The 19,552-nt window shown below is 44.3% G+C and overlaps 2 protein-coding genes and 1 long non-coding RNA gene across 7 annotated transcripts; 2 read left to right on the top strand and 1 right to left on the bottom strand.

Annotated features, from left to right (window-relative positions):
- Positions 1 to 506: 506 nt before the first annotated feature.
- LOC136524337 (glycine-rich protein DOT1-like) lies at positions 507 to 12,948 on the bottom strand. Its single transcript, XM_066517744.1, has 3 exons — positions 12,891 to 12,948; positions 9,153 to 9,593; positions 507 to 955 (listed from the first exon to the last, which is right to left on the bottom strand). Exons 1-3 carry the CDS (start codon positions 12,946 to 12,948, stop codon positions 507 to 509), a joined length of 948 nt encoding a protein of 315 aa, XP_066373841.1.
- An 862-nt stretch (positions 12,949 to 13,810) lies between these two features.
- On the top strand, positions 13,811 to 14,269 carry LOC136519397 (SKP1-like protein 1). The gene has a single exon (XM_066512806.1). The coding sequence runs from the start codon at positions 13,811 to 13,813 to the stop codon at positions 14,267 to 14,269; it is 459 nt and encodes a 152-aa protein (XP_066368903.1).
- A 1,110-nt stretch (positions 14,270 to 15,379) lies between these two features.
- LOC136522667 (uncharacterized) lies at positions 15,380 to 18,809 on the top strand. 5 transcript variants are annotated; one of them, XR_010775962.1, is made up of 8 exons: positions 15,380 to 16,050; positions 16,132 to 16,368; positions 16,502 to 16,661; positions 16,746 to 16,836; positions 17,335 to 17,443; positions 17,683 to 17,734; positions 17,830 to 17,980; positions 18,139 to 18,809. It is a non-coding gene; the product is annotated as an uncharacterized lncRNA (long non-coding RNA). The 5 variants fall into 5 exon arrangements; XR_010775961.1 differs by having other exon boundaries at positions 16,129 to 16,291; XR_010775960.1 differs by having other exon boundaries at positions 16,129 to 16,368.
- Positions 18,810 to 19,552: the final 743 nt, after the last annotated feature.

Raw genomic sequence — 19,552 nt, 5'->3', positions numbered from 1 at the left:
ATATTCTAAGTCTGAAATTCATCGACATCGGCATTGACGTCTCGCGTTCTCCAAATTTCGTTAAGTAACTTGACTTGACCCAAAAATAAAAGTTGGAGCTTACACGATGGGGAAGAACATACAAGAAGATGGCACCAGTTGCATTTCATTTCGACCATCAATTTTGGATGTTTGCTTGTCGCTGTCAAATCACTGACACTATCAAGTTTAGTACTAATTATCTACTAATCCAACAGCCTAATGGCCGAGCACCCTTAATCAAGTTTGTAGAGCATCAGAAGATGAAGAATTTTGCTTCAAGGCCCATAGCCCAGTTCGGAGCAGAGCTGGCCCAAAAACGGACTCCAAGTCGGGCACAGAGACGCACGCCACGTGTTCGTTGTTTTGTCTCCGTGGCAGCCATGCAACAGAGCGCGCACTCCATTGCCGCCGCGCGTCCCGCCTCCGCGCCACGCGCTGCCCTGCCCCTGCGCCTCCAAATGCGAACGCCCGAGCTGCCCGAGCACTCACTCGCCTCCCCACTCTCCTTCCCTCGCTCTCTGGTGCTGCGCGCGCTCCGGAACGCGGCCGCCATGGTTGCCGCCGCGAGCTCGAGTTTGGCCGCTGCCGTTCCCGCCGCTCCCAGTCTCCTCACTCCCCACAAGCACCGCCCTAAGCTTCGCCGCCATCTCCTTCACGTCGCGCTCGTGCTCGCCGTCGCAAACCGCCACCGTGGCCGTGGAAGCTCCGGTCGCCGCCGCTGTAGCCGCTGCCCGCGCGTGGCCAAGCCGCCATGGGCCACCTCGGGTCGAGCCGAGGCCTCCGGCGGGTGCGTAAGGACCCCCTAGTGCTCCCCCGCCCCTCAGCTCCGACGACGTGCCTTCTCCGGCCGGATTCCGCGAGCTCCGACGACCTCCCCTGCTGGAAATCCCGCCAGGGACGTCATACGACAATTCGACGAAGTTCAGGGTCCTATCTGCATTGTCATAGACTCAGGTGAATAGTGCCGTAGGACTGGTTTGTAATTATTTTGCAGGAACTTTGGAAATTCATAGTAAATCGTAGAAAATTCGTAAAATAGTAAATGAAGACTTTTTGGAATCCTTGTGAAATTGTCTATGCAGTGGATCTATAATATGGCATGTTTTAGTTTAAATATTTTGCGGTAAAAATAGATTTGTGCAGTAAGGTTGTAATGCTAGTTGAATTTGTTATTTTTCATAACTGTAGATCTAGGGCTCCAAATGAAGTGAAATTTTTGTGGCATGCTACTCATATGATAGTTGATGTGTGGTAAAAATTTCATGAGTATTGGATGAAGTATGAGTGAGTTATTGGTTTATCTTGCTCTCACATGAATTCTTGCTTTAGCAACTTGTCTTTTTCGTAGAGGTTGCTATACATATCCAAATGGAGTGAAATTTGTACAGTAGACTATTGAGAGGATATGTGAGCCACTGTAATTTTTGTAGAAGTTATTGTGCACTTTCGGTATATGTTCATTAAGTCACCTTATTATCTAAAGTAAATTAAGAAATGCATTAAAAGAATTTATTTGGTCATGGACACTAGGTTTTCTGGTGTTCTTTAGTCATGTGTGACATGTTGGTAAAGTTGGTTTTGCCCAATTATGTATTTGCAACATAAGTTAATAATTATTTTCTTGCCGATGTGGTTTATGGACAGATCTGGGAACTTAGCAAAGTTCTTCATGATAATGTGCTTTGTTGTGAAACTTGTTTATACAAAAGTCGTAGATAATTCATGTATCTAGCTTCTATTAAAATTTGGTGTCATTTGGCCAAGTAGTTTAAGAGTTACAGCTGTTTAAAGTTGGGTTTCAGAAATGGCTGCTTTCTGTCAATTGTAGACCAGTTTCTGTAAATGGGTATATTTGACTTAGTTAACTTGAGAATCATGCTGAGATGATTAAATATGAAATGTAGATAATTTCCTAAGTTTTCCAGAATGTCTTGTTTCATATCATTTGGATTTATAAAACTCCATATATGATTGATTTATGAAGCTGCTGTTTGCAAGTCCAGAAATTGGCATATTCCGGTTATAGTTGTTGCTTCACCTTGACTTGCTTTGCATGTTGCTAAGTGTGGTTCACGTCCTTGGTAATTAAGTTAAATACACCTGAGATCTTATGAGACTTATGTGCCATGTATAATATTCTTTGTTATCTTAGCATGATAGATTGTGTGATGTTAGTTAAATAGTTATTGGTGTCTATGTCTTGCATAATAACTTGTTTGTCTCGTATGCTTATGCGATGCATCTTGTGTTACCATTCATCACCTTCATACACATGCATCTGGCATCTCATCTAGGTGCGCTAGATGAACCACGTAAAGAACGTGATGTTGGAGCCAAACCCGAAGACGGTGTTTGATGGATCTGTCCCGAAGATGGAAGGACTAAGCGAGTGCTAGGATCTGAGATGTCACCAGGATGGTGCAAGCTAACTGAACTGACTTGTGTCGGATCCCAGGCAAGCCCCGGAGCATTATAAGTCTCCTACTTTATAAAAGCAATTCTTTCTATATATATGAGTTTATATATATTGTTGCATTAAGTTGTAGGAGTTGATTGAAACCGTTGATGCATTTATTACTATCCTTGCCTACCTTACTACCTTGTTACCCTGTTAGGTCAGGATCGAATAACTGCTTAGCCTTGCTTAGACCGGTAGCGATCGGTGATATCCGGTCACCTACATTATAGGTGGTTACTGGAAGAATTTAGCTATGGAAAGAATGATATCCTGGAATTAACCATGTGTGATGGATAATTGGAGACCGGACGGAAAAAGTTGGAGGCAACCAGACAGGGTTCTGGGGTGCTGTTAGTTTCCGTCTGTGTCGATTAAGGACCGACCGTTGTTGGCCCTCGAGTCATGTTGAACGCATGCCTTACATTTAGCTGGCCGGATAAAGTACCTTCCGACCGCGAAGCTGGGAGATTTTTCGGGCCGAGTAGATTGCCCGCAGCGCACTGTGCCGAAGCAGGTGTGGTAGGACACGAGGGCGGGATGATAAGGCCAAAGTGCAGTCGGTCGGCCCCCGGGTACATGTGGTTCCTGGCAAACTCGAGATACCTGGAAAGTTGACTCGGTGATCAATATCTCACTTTAGCGGGTGAGTGAGGTTTGTGTAAGGAATAAATCACCAGCTGGTTAGGAATCGATTCGAATCGCCATCGCTCCTGGATAGTGAGCACTTGACTCGAGTTACTGCATCGTAGTAATTATTATGGAACAATGATGGTTATCTGGATGATATGGGATATGCTAAATCTAAATTGGTAACTGGATGTTATTGGTTAATCAAGTGATTGCTATAGTACAGGTGCTTACCTAGATGGATAGGCCATAATAAAGATGATGCAAAGTACTTAAAATGGTTTCTTCATGATAGCTTATGCTTTTCGCAAACAAGTCAGCTAGCCCACTAAAGAAAGCCATGCATGACCCTTGGTGTCCTTTATTTCTGGTTTCCGACGGGTAAGTCTGGCTGAGTACATTCGAGTACTCAGGGTTTATCCCACCTTGTTGCAGGTGATGTTCTCGACCTGTTGATGATGGTGGCTAACCACCGGTGGGCTCGGTGATTCTATACTTACTTCTCATCTATATGCTTTTGTCGGATGATGTCACTCTGCTAGCAATATATTTGGAACTTATATTAATGTAATCATTTGAAAGCTATGTTGTTTCCACTAAGCAGTTTTGAAACCCCAAACTTGTACTATTATTTGTTAACCCCTTTGTAATATTATTTCCGCTGCAACCCGATGTATGTGATGTGTATTTGCTTAATCACGCGATCTTGGTTGTGATGTTGATTTACCGAGGTCTTTCGGGACACTCGGCGGACTACCGGGTTTATATGAGTGAAAGTATGGGTGTGTCAACGTGTTAGCGGGGACAACCATACTTGATCTTGTATAAATTGGGCGGTTCTGTCACAGCTGGTATCAGAGCGAGATTAAGCATAATACTGTCAGGTACATAGTTTTAAAAGCTAAGTTTTTGTTTTAAAATGTCTATTTTAACTAAAACTTTTGCTACAGGCAAATTTATCAAAACTTATTTGCAAAACTATGCTAGCGACATCTTCCTTTATGCCCAGTTAAGGACTATTAGGTGGCTATCTAAGTACTAACTTTGGGGAATGTACCTTATTGCAATTTTTACTTTCGTCGTCCATACGGCGTGCTATTGTATGGATGTCATTCACTTGAATGGTAATGTATGGATCAATTGCCTCTACGTCCAGGTAAGTGTGAGTTGTGAGAGCATGACCGTCCAACTATTGGTCTAGGGGAGAGTTAGCTGTGGTTACTGGAATATTTACATGTTACACACATGTATATATGAAGGTACTTAATTGTGGGTATATCTATCGGGTAGCTATGGATACCGAAGTATATATATCTGGGGATGTATATATGGAAAGTATCTTAGTTTACTGCTTTCATTATGTGCTTATTTATCTCTTATGGGAATGGGCTGCAATGAATTTACCTGCAGGTACGCTAACCACGAATGCGTAGATTGAATGTAGCTGATGACTAGCTATATATCGAGAGAGTACGTGTTATGCCACCGACATAGAACGTGATTGCCACCTTAGGCTGGCAATTTCGTGAGGACGAATAGGACGAGCATGCATCATGATTGTGCTTGTACATAAATATGCTTCCCTTCCTTTGTTCTAAGTACTAAGTAACTTGTGGTCGATGTATTGCACTATCTTCCTTGTGTGAAGTTAAACAAGAATGCCTTGTTCCATGTTGCTTGAATAGGAAGTGCTTGAGAAAAGTGTGTGCTTAGCCTTGCTAGAAATAATTGTGGTTACATGCTTAACCTATAATGTCCTCTAGTTTAGCCAAGTGGTGGGTATGTATGCTTGTTATCTAGGTAGTGCCGTAGTTGTCACCCTTTTGTACTCGGTAAGTATACAAGTGTTGAAGAGCGCTATCCTAGAACCACGTCCAAGTTTTGGTAATCACTTGGTGGACACAAGACATACATGGAAATTTGGCAAGAAGTCCCCTGCTCAGTTATCTTTGGTAATTAAGCTATGCTCTCTTGCGTTGTGTTTTGATTTTCGGATCCCTTGCTTGTTGACTCCTAACCTTGTGACTACCTTTGTTTGCTATCCCTCCTTCACATAGTGCTTGCTCCTATGCAACCCAATTTATGCCATGTGAGATTTCTTGTGGGCTGTATGTTCAGTAATGGTGCCACGATTAGCGATCTATGGTGCCGCGACGAAACCGAGAGCCTCCTGTGGGCGCGCACACAAGGCTGTGCTGCTCGGCACGCGCTGGTATCAAGGTTTCTAGTCATGATCCATTACAGAACTACACCAATATGTTATTCTCACTTGAGCTCTTCCTTGGTTATCTCTCCTTATCATGTCAAGAGATATATATGTCGAACTAGATGCAATAGGACTCCCTTGTGAAGTCGTCGAATGGTTAACCTTTGAAGAACAGGTCACTAACAGGAACATAAACAGACTGCAAGAGGGTAAACAAGTGACTCTACTCGATGTGACTGTCCCTATAATGACGTCGATCATCTAGTGAGCAACCTGTGTCATTTTCATTGGATCAGAAAGGTGCACCACAATTAAGGATGACGTAGACGAACCGACCTTCTTTGGTGTGACCCCTTTCTGCTGACTTCAATGGCGACCATCTGTAGGCTTTGACTAAAATTTTTATTATCAAGAGTGAAGATTTGGAACCTTTTTAGTGTTGAGGGACAACTGATTTGTTACCAGTAGGAAAGTTAGTCTTCAGATAGGTAACAACTAATTGGTAACTATGAAGGCCAGATCTCACAGAACAATGTTGATCAAGGAAACAGCAAACCTGGCCCCACGATGCAAGTGCTACTGCTTCTCCAAATGTGCTATCAAGTCAATTCCATCTTGGACAATCACGTATATAGTACAAGACGTTGTGTCGGCTAGGTAGGAGCTAGTGAAAGCACGTCCCTAGTTTTTAGTCAGCATCTTTGTGCCCCAAGGTGCCACTAACACATGTGTCCGGACTCTATTGGATAAAGTGCCGAAGGATATATAGGAATGGTTCCTTGTCAATGTAGAAATGCCCTACATGTGGAATAATGTTTTGTGCCATGAGAAAACAGCCACAAGTCCAATGCTTGTGCATCGTCAAGTTGGTATCTAGATCAACGGCGGAAATTGTTACCAGAGAAGCATGTAAGAAAAACTCTAGCCTCCATCCTTAGCTAGAGAAAGACTGCTGCAGCTACGAGAAAAGTTAGAGAGTGCAAAACACACACCTCAACGTGTGGGGCGAAGAAAAGAGAGGACACAAAATCTGTCCAGATTTTGTGGCACTACACCGGTTATCTTCCAGCCGGCGATTAGCGACTCAAACGAAGTTGAATTGACCCCAAACTTGGTGATCTCATTCTTTGCTTAGGACCCTTCAATGTCCTAAGTTGGTTTGAGTATTAGTTGAGTAAAACATCGGATTTGAGAGATACCTTGTCGGCTCGGTTGCTGCCATTTTAGAACACAACAGTTTTGGTAGAGGAATTGTTTGGACGGTCAAACGGTGTTTGGTTGAGTTGAATTTTGGTGAGTAGTTAGAAGACCCATGGATCTACATGCCCACCAAAATTTGTGTATATTGGAGTAGTAGTTTGTGAGATATGAATATAAAACAAAAGGGTACAGAATCTGCAATTTTGCTGTGACTGCGTTCATCATTTGCATTAGACGGTTGTGTTTGTCATTCTGGCCAAGGAATTACAACTTGTAGGTGTATCGCTGTTAGACAACCCTCCATACCCTTGAGAAGACTAATTGCACCCTATGTGCTTTGCTTTTGCCCTCTTAGATCAGCAATGCGTAAGCAGTCAAAGTGTTCTAGAAGTCAAAATTGTGCCCTTGCAATTCGAAAGCAATTGGAAAGGTGTCAGACCACAGATTTTTAGATTATGGTTTTTGAGATATTGATTGGCCTTAGAATGGAAGCTTCGACGACAAATGTAGTAAGAAAGCTGGTTTTGCTACGATGCAAGTCAACCCAACTTGCTGTGCAACTGCACCACGAATGCAATTTGTACTTAACCTGCTTGGTAGTGAACCAGTCCCTAGTTTTGTGATTACTTGCAATTTGTGTTGACCTCCAAGCTTCGCTAACATCCTTCTGCGTCAATGGTTCTCTAATGCTGACATGCCTTTGGTGCCTTATATGTGTTTTTACCCAAGAGGTTGCATCAGATTCAACCCAGATCACTGTTGCAACTTGGATACGAAGGCTCCCTAAGGAATGATCATCGAGAACGTTGAGCCAACAGAGTCAGCTACTATGTTTACCACTCACTCAGCAGACTCAGACCATACAATATTGTTATCAAAGAAAGAGCACTGCGCACATGGAACATTATGTAGCTTTCCATCAGTTGACATCTAAGTGATTGCACCGCTACAACCAGTTTGGATATTGGTTAACTAGCTTCTCATACCCTCAAAGGACGTTTACCCGTTTATGATCACATCCTTTACGAGAAGTTGTGCTCAAGCCACTTTAATAGAGAACTGCTTTTCAAACCTTGGGAGCAAATATAGCACCGTTGCAAGGAATATCCATCAACCGACTGCGGTCTAGTGCAAAGTCCATATGGTCTGTGCTATATCCACTTGGGAAGTAGATGCTGCAAGTATTTAGTCTACATTTGTATCGCTCTTCGTACATCAAGGACGAAGTACGTAGGACATTGCTATCTTGGATTCCTCCCAAAGTAACAATACATCATGAAGGCCAACGAAGGAAATTCTTCAGACAAAACTTACTACAAAGGACAAGTATCAGAAAGTGTCTTGACCAAATTAGCCTCTCTTATGCTTGAAGCTATGTAGCCTAAAGCTCTGGCTGATATTGGAAACTGGTAGCATGTCTCTCTTCCACAAAAGTCTTTCGTCCAGAATCTCGGGACGCGATTCCTTTAAGGGGGGAGGGCTGTAACACCCCAGGTGTTTGCCACCAGTTAAGCAATGGGTTTGAGCTAAAACATGGTATATTAAGTGATGATGAAGATGTCAAGGTCAAACCTATAGAAACGAGCCCCAACCTAAACTTGGAGATTGCACCTTTGCTCGCCTATAGACCCCTTTTCAAGATATATGCTTGGGTGGTGTTATTGGAATATCTTCGTGTGTCTCACATCAATAACCACCTATATTGATCCATGGAAAAGTTTCGTGAAGTTTGGAATCAAGAAGTCACATGAAATGACGAGTTATGTCCTTGCTTGAATAATTTTATAAAGCGAATGGAATTCTTGATCGTCAACCAAACCTTGCAACCTTGCCTAAATGACTCTAGATTAACTCTACAACAAAAGTCATGAAAGGTTCATGTTGAGGAGAAGTCAAGAAAATGCCTCAATCGGTCAATAACTCTAATTTAAGCTTTATAGTGACGATACTTTGACCTATGTTGACCAACCACTTACAGTGCTTGCATGGAGTTGCACCTTAAATAAAAGTTGAAGATTGGGTAGAGTAGAACAAACTTTGTTTTTGGACTAAGAGCTAGATCAACTTGGAAATAAGTCAAACAGAGGCTCGAAGTTGGAACCTGCTGCTGATTTCAGCACTTAGAAATATTCTAAGTCTGAAATTCATCGACATCGGCATTGACGTCTCGCGTTCTCCAAATTTCGTTAAGTAACTTGACTTGACCCAAAAATAAAAGTTGGAGCTTACACGATGGGGAAGAACATACAAGAAGATGGCACCAGTTGCATTTCATTTCGACCATCAATTTTGGATGTTTGCTTGTCGCTGTCAAATCACTGACACTATCAAGTTTAGTACTAATTATCTACTAATCCAACAGCCTAATGGCCGAGCACCCTTAATCAAGTTTGTAGAGCATCAGAAGATGAAGAATTTTGCTTCAAGGCCCATAGCCCAGTTCGGAGCAGAGCTGGCCCAAAAACGGACTCCAAGTCGGGCACAGAGACGCACGCCACGTGTTCGTTGTTTTGTCTCCGTGGCAGCCATGCAACAGAGCGCGCACTCCATTGCCGCCGCGCGTCCCGCCTCCGCGCCACGCGCTGCCCTGCCCCTGCGCCTCCAAATGCGAACGCCCGAGCTGCCCGAGCACTCACTCGCCTCCCCACTCTCCTTCCCTCGCTCTCTGGTGCTGCGCGCGCTCCGGAACGCGGCCGCCATGGTTGCCGCCGCGAGCTCGAGTTTGGCCGCTGCCGTTCCCGCCGCTCCCAGTCTCCTCACTCCCCACAAGCACCGCCCTAAGCTTCGCCGCCATCTCCTTCACGTCGCGCTCGTGCTCGCCGTCGCAAACCGCCACCGTGGCCGTGGAAGCTCCGGTCGCCGCCGCTGTAGCCGCTGCCCGCGCGTGGCCAAGCCGCCATGGGCCACCTCGGGTCGAGCCGAGGCCTCCGGCGGGTGCGTAAGGACCCCCTAGTGCTCCCCCGCCCCTCAGCTCCGACGACGTGCCTTCTCCGGCCGGATTCCGCGAGCTCCGACGACCTCCCCTGCTGGAAATCCCGCCAGGGACGTCATACGACAATTCGACGAAGTTCAGGGTCCTATCTGCATTGTCATAGACTCAGGTGAATAGTGCCGTAGGACTGGTTTGTAATTATTTTGCAGGAACTTTGGAAATTCATAGTAAATCGTAGAAAATTCGTAAAATAGTAAATGAAGACTTTTTGGAATCCTTGTGAAATTGTCTATGCAGTGGATCTATAATATGGCATGTTTTAGTTTAAATATTTTGCGGTAAAAATAGATTTGTGCAGTAAGGTTGTAATGCTAGTTGAATTTGTTATTTTTCATAACTGTAGATCTAGGGCTCCAAATGAAGTGAAATTTTTGTGGCATGCTACTCATATGATAGTTGATGTGTGGTAAAAATTTCATGAGTATTGGATGAAGTATGAGTGAGTTATTGGTTTATCTTGCTCTCACATGAATTCTTGCTTTAGCAACTTGTCTTTTTCGTAGAGGTTGCTATACATATCCAAATGGAGTGAAATTTGTACAGTAGACTATTGAGAGGATATGTGAGCCACTGTAATTTTTGTAGAAGTTATTGTGCACTTTCGGTATATGTTCATTAAGTCACCTTATTATCTAAAGTAAATTAAGAAATGCATTAAAAGAATTTATTTGGTCATGGACACTAGGTTTTCTGGTGTTCTTTAGTCATGTGTGACATGTTGGTAAAGTTGGTTTTGCCCAATTATGTATTTGCAACATAAGTTAATAATTATTTTCTTGCCGATGTGGTTTATGGACAGATCTGGGAACTTAGCAAAGTTCTTCATGATAATGTGCTTTGTTGTGAAACTTGTTTATACAAAAGTCGTAGATAATTCATGTATCTAGCTTCTATTAAAATTTGGTGTCATTTGGCCAAGTAGTTTAAGAGTTACAGCTGTTTAAAGTTGGGTTTCAGAAATGGCTGCTTTCTGTCAATTGTAGACCAGTTTCTGTAAATGGGTATATTTGACTTAGTTAACTTGAGAATCATGCTGAGATGATTAAATATGAAATGTAGATAATTTCCTAAGTTTTCCAGAATGTCTTGTTTCATATCATTTGGATTTATAAAACTCCATATATGATTGATTTATGAAGCTGCTGTTTGCAAGTCCAGAAATTGGCATATTCCGGTTATAGTTGTTGCTTCACCTTGACTTGCTTTGCATGTTGCTAAGTGTGGTTCACGTCCTTGGTAATTAAGTTAAATACACCTGAGATCTTATGAGACTTATGTGCCATGTATAATATTCTTTGTTATCTTAGCATGATAGATTGTGTGATGTTAGTTAAATAGTTATTGGTGTCTATGTCTTGCATAATAACTTGTTTGTCTCGTATGCTTATGCGATGCATCTTGTGTTACCATTCATCACCTTCATACACATGCATCTGGCATCTCATCTAGGTGCGCTAGATGAACCACGTAAAGAACGTGATGTTGGAGCCAAACCCGAAGACGGTGTTTGATGGATCTGTCCCGAAGATGGAAGGACTAAGCGAGTGCTAGGATCTGAGATGTCACCAGGATGGTGCAAGCTAACTGAACTGACTTGTGTCGGATCCCAGGCAAGCCCCGGAGCATTATAAGTCTCCTACTTTATAAAAGCAATTCTTTCTATATATATGAGTTTATATATATTGTTGCATTAAGTTGTAGGAGTTGATTGAAACCGTTGATGCATTTATTACTATCCTTGCCTACCTTACTACCTTGTTACCCTGTTAGGTCAGGATCGAATAACTGCTTAGCCTTGCTTAGACCGGTAGCGATCGGTGATATCCGGTCACCTACATTATAGGTGGTTACTGGAAGAATTTAGCTATGGAAAGAATGATATCCTGGAATTAACCATGTGTGATGGATAATTGGAGACCGGACGGAAAAAGTTGGAGGCAACCAGACAGGGTTCTGGGGTGCTGTTAGTTTCCGTCTGTGTCGATTAAGGACCGACCGTTGTTGGCCCTCGAGTCATGTTGAACGCATGCCTTACATTTAGCTGGCCGGATAAAGTACCTTCCGACCGCGAAGCTGGGAGATTTTTCGGGCCGAGTAGATTGCCCGCAGCGCACTGTGCCGAAGCAGGTGTGGTAGGACACGAGGGCGGGATGATAAGGCCAAAGTGCAGTCGGTCGGCCCCCGGGTACATGTGGTTCCTGGCAAACTCGAGATACCTGGAAAGTTGACTCGGTGATCAATATCTCACTTTAGCGGGTGAGTGAGGTTTGTGTAAGGAATAAATCACCAGCTGGTTAGGAATCGATTCGAATCGCCATCGCTCCTGGATAGTGAGCACTTGACTCGAGTTACTGCATCGTAGTAATTATTATGGAACAATGATGGTTATCTGGATGATATGGGATATGCTAAATCTAAATTGGTAACTGGATGTTATTGGTTAATCAAGTGATTGCTATAGTACAGGTGCTTACCTAGATGGATAGGCCATAATAAAGATGATGCAAAGTACTTAAAATGGTTTCTTCATGATAGCTTATGCTTTTCGCAAACAAGTCAGCTAGCCCACTAAAGAAAGCCATGCATGACCCTTGGTGTCCTTTATTTCTGGTTTCCGACGGGTAAGTCTGGCTGAGTACATTCGAGTACTCAGGGTTTATCCCACCTTGTTGCAGGTGATGTTCTCGACCTGTTGATGATGGTGGCTAACCACCGGTGGGCTCGGTGATTCTATACTTACTTCTCATCTATATGCTTTTGTCGGATGATGTCACTCTGCTAGCAATATATTTGGAACTTATATTAATGTAATCATTTGAAAGCTATGTTGTTTCCACTAAGCAGTTTTGAAACCCCAAACTTGTACTATTATTTGTTAACCCCTTTGTAATATTATTTCCGCTGCAACCCGATGTATGTGATGTGTATTTGCTTAATCACGCGATCTTGGTTGTGATGTTGATTTACCGAGGTCTTTCGGGACACTCGGCGGACTACCGGGTTTATATGAGTGAAAGTATGGGTGTGTCAACGTGTTAGCGGGGACAACCATACTTGATCTTGTATAAATTGGGCGGTTCTGTCACATTCTTCGCTCTAGTCCTTCTCCGTCTCCGACGCCGAAGAACCAAGCTCTGCCACATCTTCCACCCTCGTCTCTGAAGTTAGCAAACCTAGCTCCTCCATCTCTATCGATCTGCCGGTGGTAGACGTCGATCCGGTGGTCTCCTCCTCCTCCTTCAGCTCCAGCGTGTCGTCGAGGGGCCTAGCTCCTCCCCGTCGTGGCCTCCATCATCGCACTCTGCCCGAGCTCCACCCCGCCATGGCCTCCGTTGAGCTCCACCTAGCTCCAACCTGCCATGGCCATCGTAGAGGTGCCCAACTACTCCCCGCCATGGCCTCCATCACGCTCTGCCCGAGCTCCGCCCAGCTCTGACCCGCCATGGCCACCGTCGAGGGGACTCCACCCCGCCATGGCCGTCGCCAGGCATCGCCCTACCATAGCCGCCGTTGACCTCCGCCCGAGCTACGCCCAACTCCACCCGCCACAGAGATCCTCGGGCGTGTGAGAGAGAGGAGAGGATTTTCAAGTCCATGCTTTTGCATCAAATAGGAAATGGATTTGACCTACTTCATAGAATTGCAAAAGTTGATTCAATTGCCATCCAAACAACAATATTTGAATTGGGGCTATTCCAATACTATGGATAATTTTGTATTGAACCCAATTCAATTCTATGGTCTCCAATGTCTACATCCAAACGAACCCTTAGAGATCTTAATTACTTATGCACAGAAAACATGTAATTAAGAGAAATTCATGAACATATATATACTCAAATACATATACAGGGCTCTTGAAGAACATTCTCCTAATCCATTTTTTAGTATTCATTCAACATTCATCAACAATCAATAATTAGTCTATCGTCCATTACCTCATTTTTTAAGTAAAGAATTATCTTGATCAACATTAACAGAGCTAAAATTATTTTGCGGTCAGCCCGTCTTTCGCGTTTCTCCTTTCGCGTGGGGCGTGGCTCGAAGAAAATCTTTTACCTGACACGACTTCAAGATTTTAGCAGGGGCCGTCAGCCCGTCACGGCCTGATTTCCAATTTTCGCTTCACGAGCCTCTTTTCGCTTCCCCGAGGCACGTCCTGATTTCCAATAATCCAATCTACTACTAAATCTGATTTCCAATCTTCTACGGAGTACTAAATCTCAGGAGAGACCAGACCACCAAATCACCAAGCCACCTATCCGGCGACCCAGGGCGACTCTGACGAGGCAACGCAGCGGCGGCGATGGCTGCCGCGGCGGACTCTGGCGGCGACGGCGGCACCAGCACCGTGGAGAAGACGATCGTGCTCGTTAGCTCAGACAACAGCGCGCGCTTCGAGGTGAGGGAGGCGGCGGCGTTGCTGTCGCAGACCGTGCGCCGCATGATCGATGAGGCCGGAGCTGTCGCTAGCGGCGACGGCATCCCACTCCCCAACGTCGACGCGAGGACCCTCGCCAAGGTGCTCGAGTACTGCAACAAGCACGCCCCCGCGAGCTCGAGCTCTTCCGCGGCGGAGGCCGCCCCGCCGGCCGAGGGCGAGGAGGACCTAGAGAGCTTCGACAGGGAGTTCGTGCGCGTCGACATGGGCACGCTTTACTCTCTCGTGCTGAACCTCACCTGCCAGACCATTGCCGACATGATCAAGGGCAAGACGCCGGAGCAGATAAGAAAGGATCACGAGCGAATTCACGCCCGAGGATGAGGACGAGGTGCGCCGCGAGCATGCCTGGGCCTTTTAGTGTGGTCGCCGTGGCCTCTGCTCTATGGAAGATCGATGATCCTGCACGTCTATCATCACAGTATAATTAAACCCGACTTATCCGGTTTTTTTTTTTCATCCGGAACAGTGTTTTTCTACAACAAATTCCTCCAGCATTCCTCCAAACCATCTAAATTCCTCCAGAATTCGTCTAGGCCCAATTTAGACGAATTCTGGAGGAATTTAGATGGTCTGGAGGAACGCTGGAGGAATTTGTGAGAGAAAAACACTGTTCTGAATGAAAAAAAGAAGCGGATCAAGTCGGGTTTAAGAGCACGCGAACAGAGAATATAGGAGTAAGTAGATGGCTTGTTCAGCTAGTCCGTTCGATTTGCTTTTTTGACGCAAATTCTAGTTCGTTCACACATACTTGTTTCAAATTTAAAGCCGTAAGTTCTGCTTGTAACTGCTTCTCAGTCGACAATTAAGGTTGATTTAATCAAATTAGGTATCCCTTTCGAAGTTCGTTTGGCACAGTTTTGTCAAAACATATTTGTAATCTGTCGTTTTCAAATTTGTATCACATCTGTTTTCCTAATTTGCTTGTCGATTTCTGTCTTTTTGCGATTTAGTTGTCCATCACCTTGTTTTGCAGTTTCATCTCAGTTGTCCATTAGTTGAAGATAACAGACATGTAGAGCCAGTGCTGGTGTGTTGGGGATGTTTGGATCCGGGGCTAAAGTTTAGTCCGTGACATATCGAATGTCCGGATGCTAACTAGAAGGACTAAATATAAACTAATTATAAAACTAATTACAAAGGAATAGCAGACTAATTAGCGAGACAAATCTATTAAGCCTAATTAATTTATGATTAGCACATCTACCCCACCTTATAATACACCAGTTAGAATAAATCTACAGTCACACAACAAATGTCTGCTCCACAGTCATGACCTATGCTACATCCACACCCATAAATATACTCAGAAAATATAACACCATCAAAACAGATGCACCAGATTATCTCTTAGTCATTCTCTCTCATCCAAATCCAAAGCATCATGTTTAGTGTGCCTGCCCTCCCGCCAACCTCCCACCCGCATGCCCCGCAGCTCAGGCTCGCGTTGATTTCCTGGTTGCCCCCGTCGTGCGCGGTGGGGGAGAGGATGAGGTTGCGAGAGGCGTGGCTGTGATGCCGTGCCGGATCTGGGCGCCGCGATGGAGGGCGAGGGCTACGTCGTCGGCAAGGCGGCCGTCGCGGACGGGGAGAGGGACCCAGCCGCTGGCAGCGGCGATCATCAGGATCTCGCCACCCCACCGAGGACGCGGCGCTGGTCGGATCTGAGGACACCCCAGCCTCGACGGTGACGGCAGACAAGGCCACAACACCGACCTAGGCGCCGGCCAAGATGAGTTCCGTCCACTGAGTTCGGATGGGAGGAGCTACGGCTGGAGGCGCGCAAGGTGGAGGGCGACGTCGATGTGAAGCTCTCCTCCTACGCGCGCCTCGCCCGCGACGAGCTGGACGCCCTGGGAAGCGAGATAGGCTTCGGGGCGGCCCGCTGGCTCGCGCCCCACGGCCTCCACATCGTTCTATCCTCCCGCAACGACACCAAGGGCCAGGACGCGGCAGGGAGGATCCTGGCGGAGGCTCCTAATGACGCGGCCGTCACCGCGGAATCCCGGCAGCGCCGACGTGATGATGGCGCATCGGTGGAGGCCTTCGCGGCCTGGGCGGTGGAAAACAATGGACGACGCGCCGTCCTCGCCACTTCCACCATGGTATGTGTCTGAACCCGCCCGCTCAAGAATCTCCAATCCATTCGTCAGTTTTTCTCGAACCTAGATTTCCTCTTCCAGCAGCCACGGCACGGACCATGGTGGTGACCATGCGGCCGGTGCAGCATGCTGGATGCCACCATGAAGCAACGTGATGCAGATCAGAGCTGCCAGCAGGAGTGAATTTAAAGTTGTAGGGCCGTCGCAAGCACACAAGGATCTGACTTTGCCAGGGTAGTCACTGGTAAGCAAAGCGGGCTGCTTGACCAGCCAATAGCGCACACCACTTGCTCGACAAAAGTCCTCAACGCCAACAGTTGGGTGGGAAATTGTCTCTGAGTTTCAATGGTTCTTTTCTTTATTTCACTTTGTTAGTTTCGAATGCTTTGACATTGTGTTGATCTGTTATATATTTTTTCGTTAACGATTATATTTGAACTGCTTACTTATTTAGGTTCTTGGTGAAGATAGAATCTTGGAAGAGCAGATTTTAAATGTTCTGGGGGTCCAGTAAGACTTGCTTGTCCTCCTCCCCCAACAGAAACACACATACACCAGTCAGTTCCATGTGATGCTACTCTTACCAGTTCTTTTTTATCTTCAAATGAACTCAGGTAGTGTGATTATATTGATAGATTATATTGACTGTATCTTAGCTAAGTTCTCATATGAGCTATATCACTGCATATATATCATAGGGAAGAGGAAATAGTGGCAGATCACCACTGATAGAGCATTGTTGCCTCCATTGCAGAGGAACAACGAAACTCTTTCGCATTTACAGACCAGGTATTTGTTTTGCCAGCTGTCATTATTTTAAATCCATCAATATAATTGGTTACTCTGTTGCTGAACCCATCGTGATATGTTTCAAATTGTGAGTTTAATAAGTGCAGTTGTGTACTTGTGGTTGGTGTCCCTTATGCTCTGAAATAACTTACACGAGAAAACCAAATGGTGGTCGTCCCCCATTGATGACTTCCACGAAAAAAACAAATGCTCATAAACAACATGTCAATATAATCCGGAAATTAACCTATATTTTTATTATTAGAACTATTTCTGGAGATTAATTTTTTTGTGGCGTCTAACATGGCTGTAGCGTTCAATGCTACCCAAAGGTACTATAATTTTTATAGGTACTATAATTTTCATATTCTTATACATAATACATGTGCAACTGAATGCGCCCAATATTGTGAGATGCAAAGGAAATGCTACAAGAGGCACCATTAATAATTTCAAACTATTCATGGCCCAAGTTAATTTTTTCCCCTTCTTGTGTAGGTAGATCCATAGATGCAGATGCTATCTCCTCTTGCATTCTTGTTCTTAATGGAAAAAACTAGCTGTGGGGGAAAGAATCCTTATAGACATCGAAACACACTGTAGGAAGGTAAGGAACTAGCAATGCATCCGTTATCATTCCCGGTTTCTTTTCATATTCACTGCATTACTGTTGCGCAAAAATATTAATTGTTTACTTTCACACTATTTCTCTTAGAGAAGTTCTGTATATTTAATGAGGTTTGATTGTTAAAATTTTGGTCAAAAAAGCTCAATCTTGATGAAATTTGAGTAAATACAATCCTGGTTAGAAGCTTATATCATATATTTGACGCACAGATTTTGCAGCATATGTATGGCGCCCTCCAACAAGTGTGTGGCGCTGGGTACTTGAAATTTGGTAGGGGATTGGATGATTTAGATGGGTTTTTCAGCAATTTCTTATGTGCTCCTATCTTAACCACCTATTTTTTTCATGTTCTGGTGTACTTGCAGGCGTTCGAGTTGAAGTACTCGGTGTTGACCTGGGAAGGAGCAGAAGCCACAAGAAAGTGATTAAAACCGAAATTTAGGTGTCTATAAATATTTCACATGAGATTTCCTGTTACACCGCATGAGATTTTTCATGAAATAATATAATAATCCTGTAAGTTTGAATTGCTCCTTTTTCTGTGAATCTTGAATCTATCTTATTTTAGACCGTGTTTGGTTGTTACTTTGCGTCACCTAAAATGTCACCGTGGCGTTAGCACGGGCAATATACTATTCAGTTTGATGAGAAAATTTGTGTTTTATTGTGTGCAGTCAGTCAAATGGATAACAAGCAGAGGTTTAGTCTGTTGGAGGATGATGGCATGGTGTTGATCCAGGCAAACCAGGGGCACAGTATGTTCTCTGCCTGAAATTTACTCCACTAAATACTATAGTTGTTTCTACAAAGCAGCATGCATTTCGCATGTTCACTTTTTCCTTTTAACTTTGCGTAAGATGGAAATGTTTTCTGTAGAATATTACAACATGCATTCCTATAATTTTAAGAGATGTAATATTCTTCCAAACTGGAAGACCTTCGGTGCTTAGAGTTCAGACTATGTCTATGATGGTTTGCTAGGTATTTATTTGTTCAACTACTTTATGTTTCAAATTTCTTTCACATATGGGTTGAATGCTTTAAGCATAAAAATTGATATTGATATTTGATACTATCCGTACCATACACAATTATGTTTCCATGTTGTATCAGTACCATACATAGTTATGTTTCCATGTTGGACTTTTCCATACTCTGACATAACCTTCTTTAAGTGATCCTTTATAAGTTTTGTTTTCTCCTAACATTATGAGAACAGCAAGGCAAGATAAACAGATGTTCAAAAACTGAGTTAGGCAAGGTAAATATCTCATGTCTGCGGTGTTGACTGCTCTGCAGGTAAATTTTGGTTTATTCAAAAACTAAGTTAGGCCTTGTTTGGATGTTATCGGATTCAACTTAATCCACATGTGTTGGGGTGGATAGGAGTGGAACACTCCTATCCACCCCAACACATGTGGATTCATAAGGATTCAACTACATCCAAACAAGGCCTTAGGAATATCTCGCCTAGTGGCATCCAGGTCAGTCAATTCCATTAGTTTATTCCTTGCCGGGAATTTGAGAAGCTTCAGGGTGATGGTTAATGACGCCTATTGTGCTGCTCGGAGATTTGAAGATGGAACTGCAGTATTTAGGGAAATGTGGGAATTGATGGGAGATTTGAAGATGCAACTGCAGTGTTTAGAAAAATGTGGGGATCTACAGATGCAGTTGAACCATTGACATTTATATTTATCACATCAAAACTTGAATTTTATATTCTAATTGTTTATGCTTTGTGAAAACTCATGTAATATTGTTGATTGGTTACAAACGGAGTGCTGCGAATATCGTGTTCAAAGTATATATATATTTTTTGCTAGCCTGAGCCTCGCCGTGGCTCGCTTCAGAGGATGGCCACGCCGTGGAGCCCCGCATCACAGCTGCCGGCTGCGAGCGTCGCAGCTGACGCGGGGATGCAGCGCCGGGGCCGTCGTGATTGTGTTCTTGCAGAGCGGCGCCGGCCCCTCGGAGCCACGCGTCTCTGTTACAGCGGCACCTCCACCCGCGAGCAAAACTCATGGCACCGAGAGCAAAACCCCCCGCACCGAGATGTGTAATAGTGTAGATGTGATGAGTGTTTTC

The sequence above is a fragment of the Miscanthus floridulus genome, chromosome 18 (assembly GCF_019320115.1).
Source record: "Miscanthus floridulus cultivar M001 chromosome 18, ASM1932011v1, whole genome shotgun sequence".
Taxonomy (NCBI): domain Eukaryota; kingdom Viridiplantae; phylum Streptophyta; class Magnoliopsida; order Poales; family Poaceae; genus Miscanthus; species Miscanthus floridulus.
This window is presented reverse-complemented; position numbering and strand designations above follow the sequence as displayed.

Bases quoted from the DNA above. Each gene is read 5' to 3' on its own strand.
- LOC136524337 (XM_066517744.1), bottom strand. From the start codon at position 12,948: ATGGCGGGTCAGAGCTGGGCGGAGCTCGGGCAGAGCGTGATGGAGGCC. The intron at 9,594-12,890 runs GTAGTTGGGCAC...ATGACAATGCAG, and splicing joins GATGGAGGCCATGGCGGGGA to ATAGGACCCTGAACTTCGTC. The intron at 956-9,152 runs GCGAGTGAGTGC...ATGACAATGCAG, and splicing joins GAGGGAAGGAGAGTGGGGAG to ATAGGACCCTGAACTTCGTC.
- LOC136519397 (XM_066512806.1), top strand. From the start codon at position 13,811: ATGGCTGCCGCGGCGGACTCTGGCGGCGACGGCGGCACCAGCACCGTG.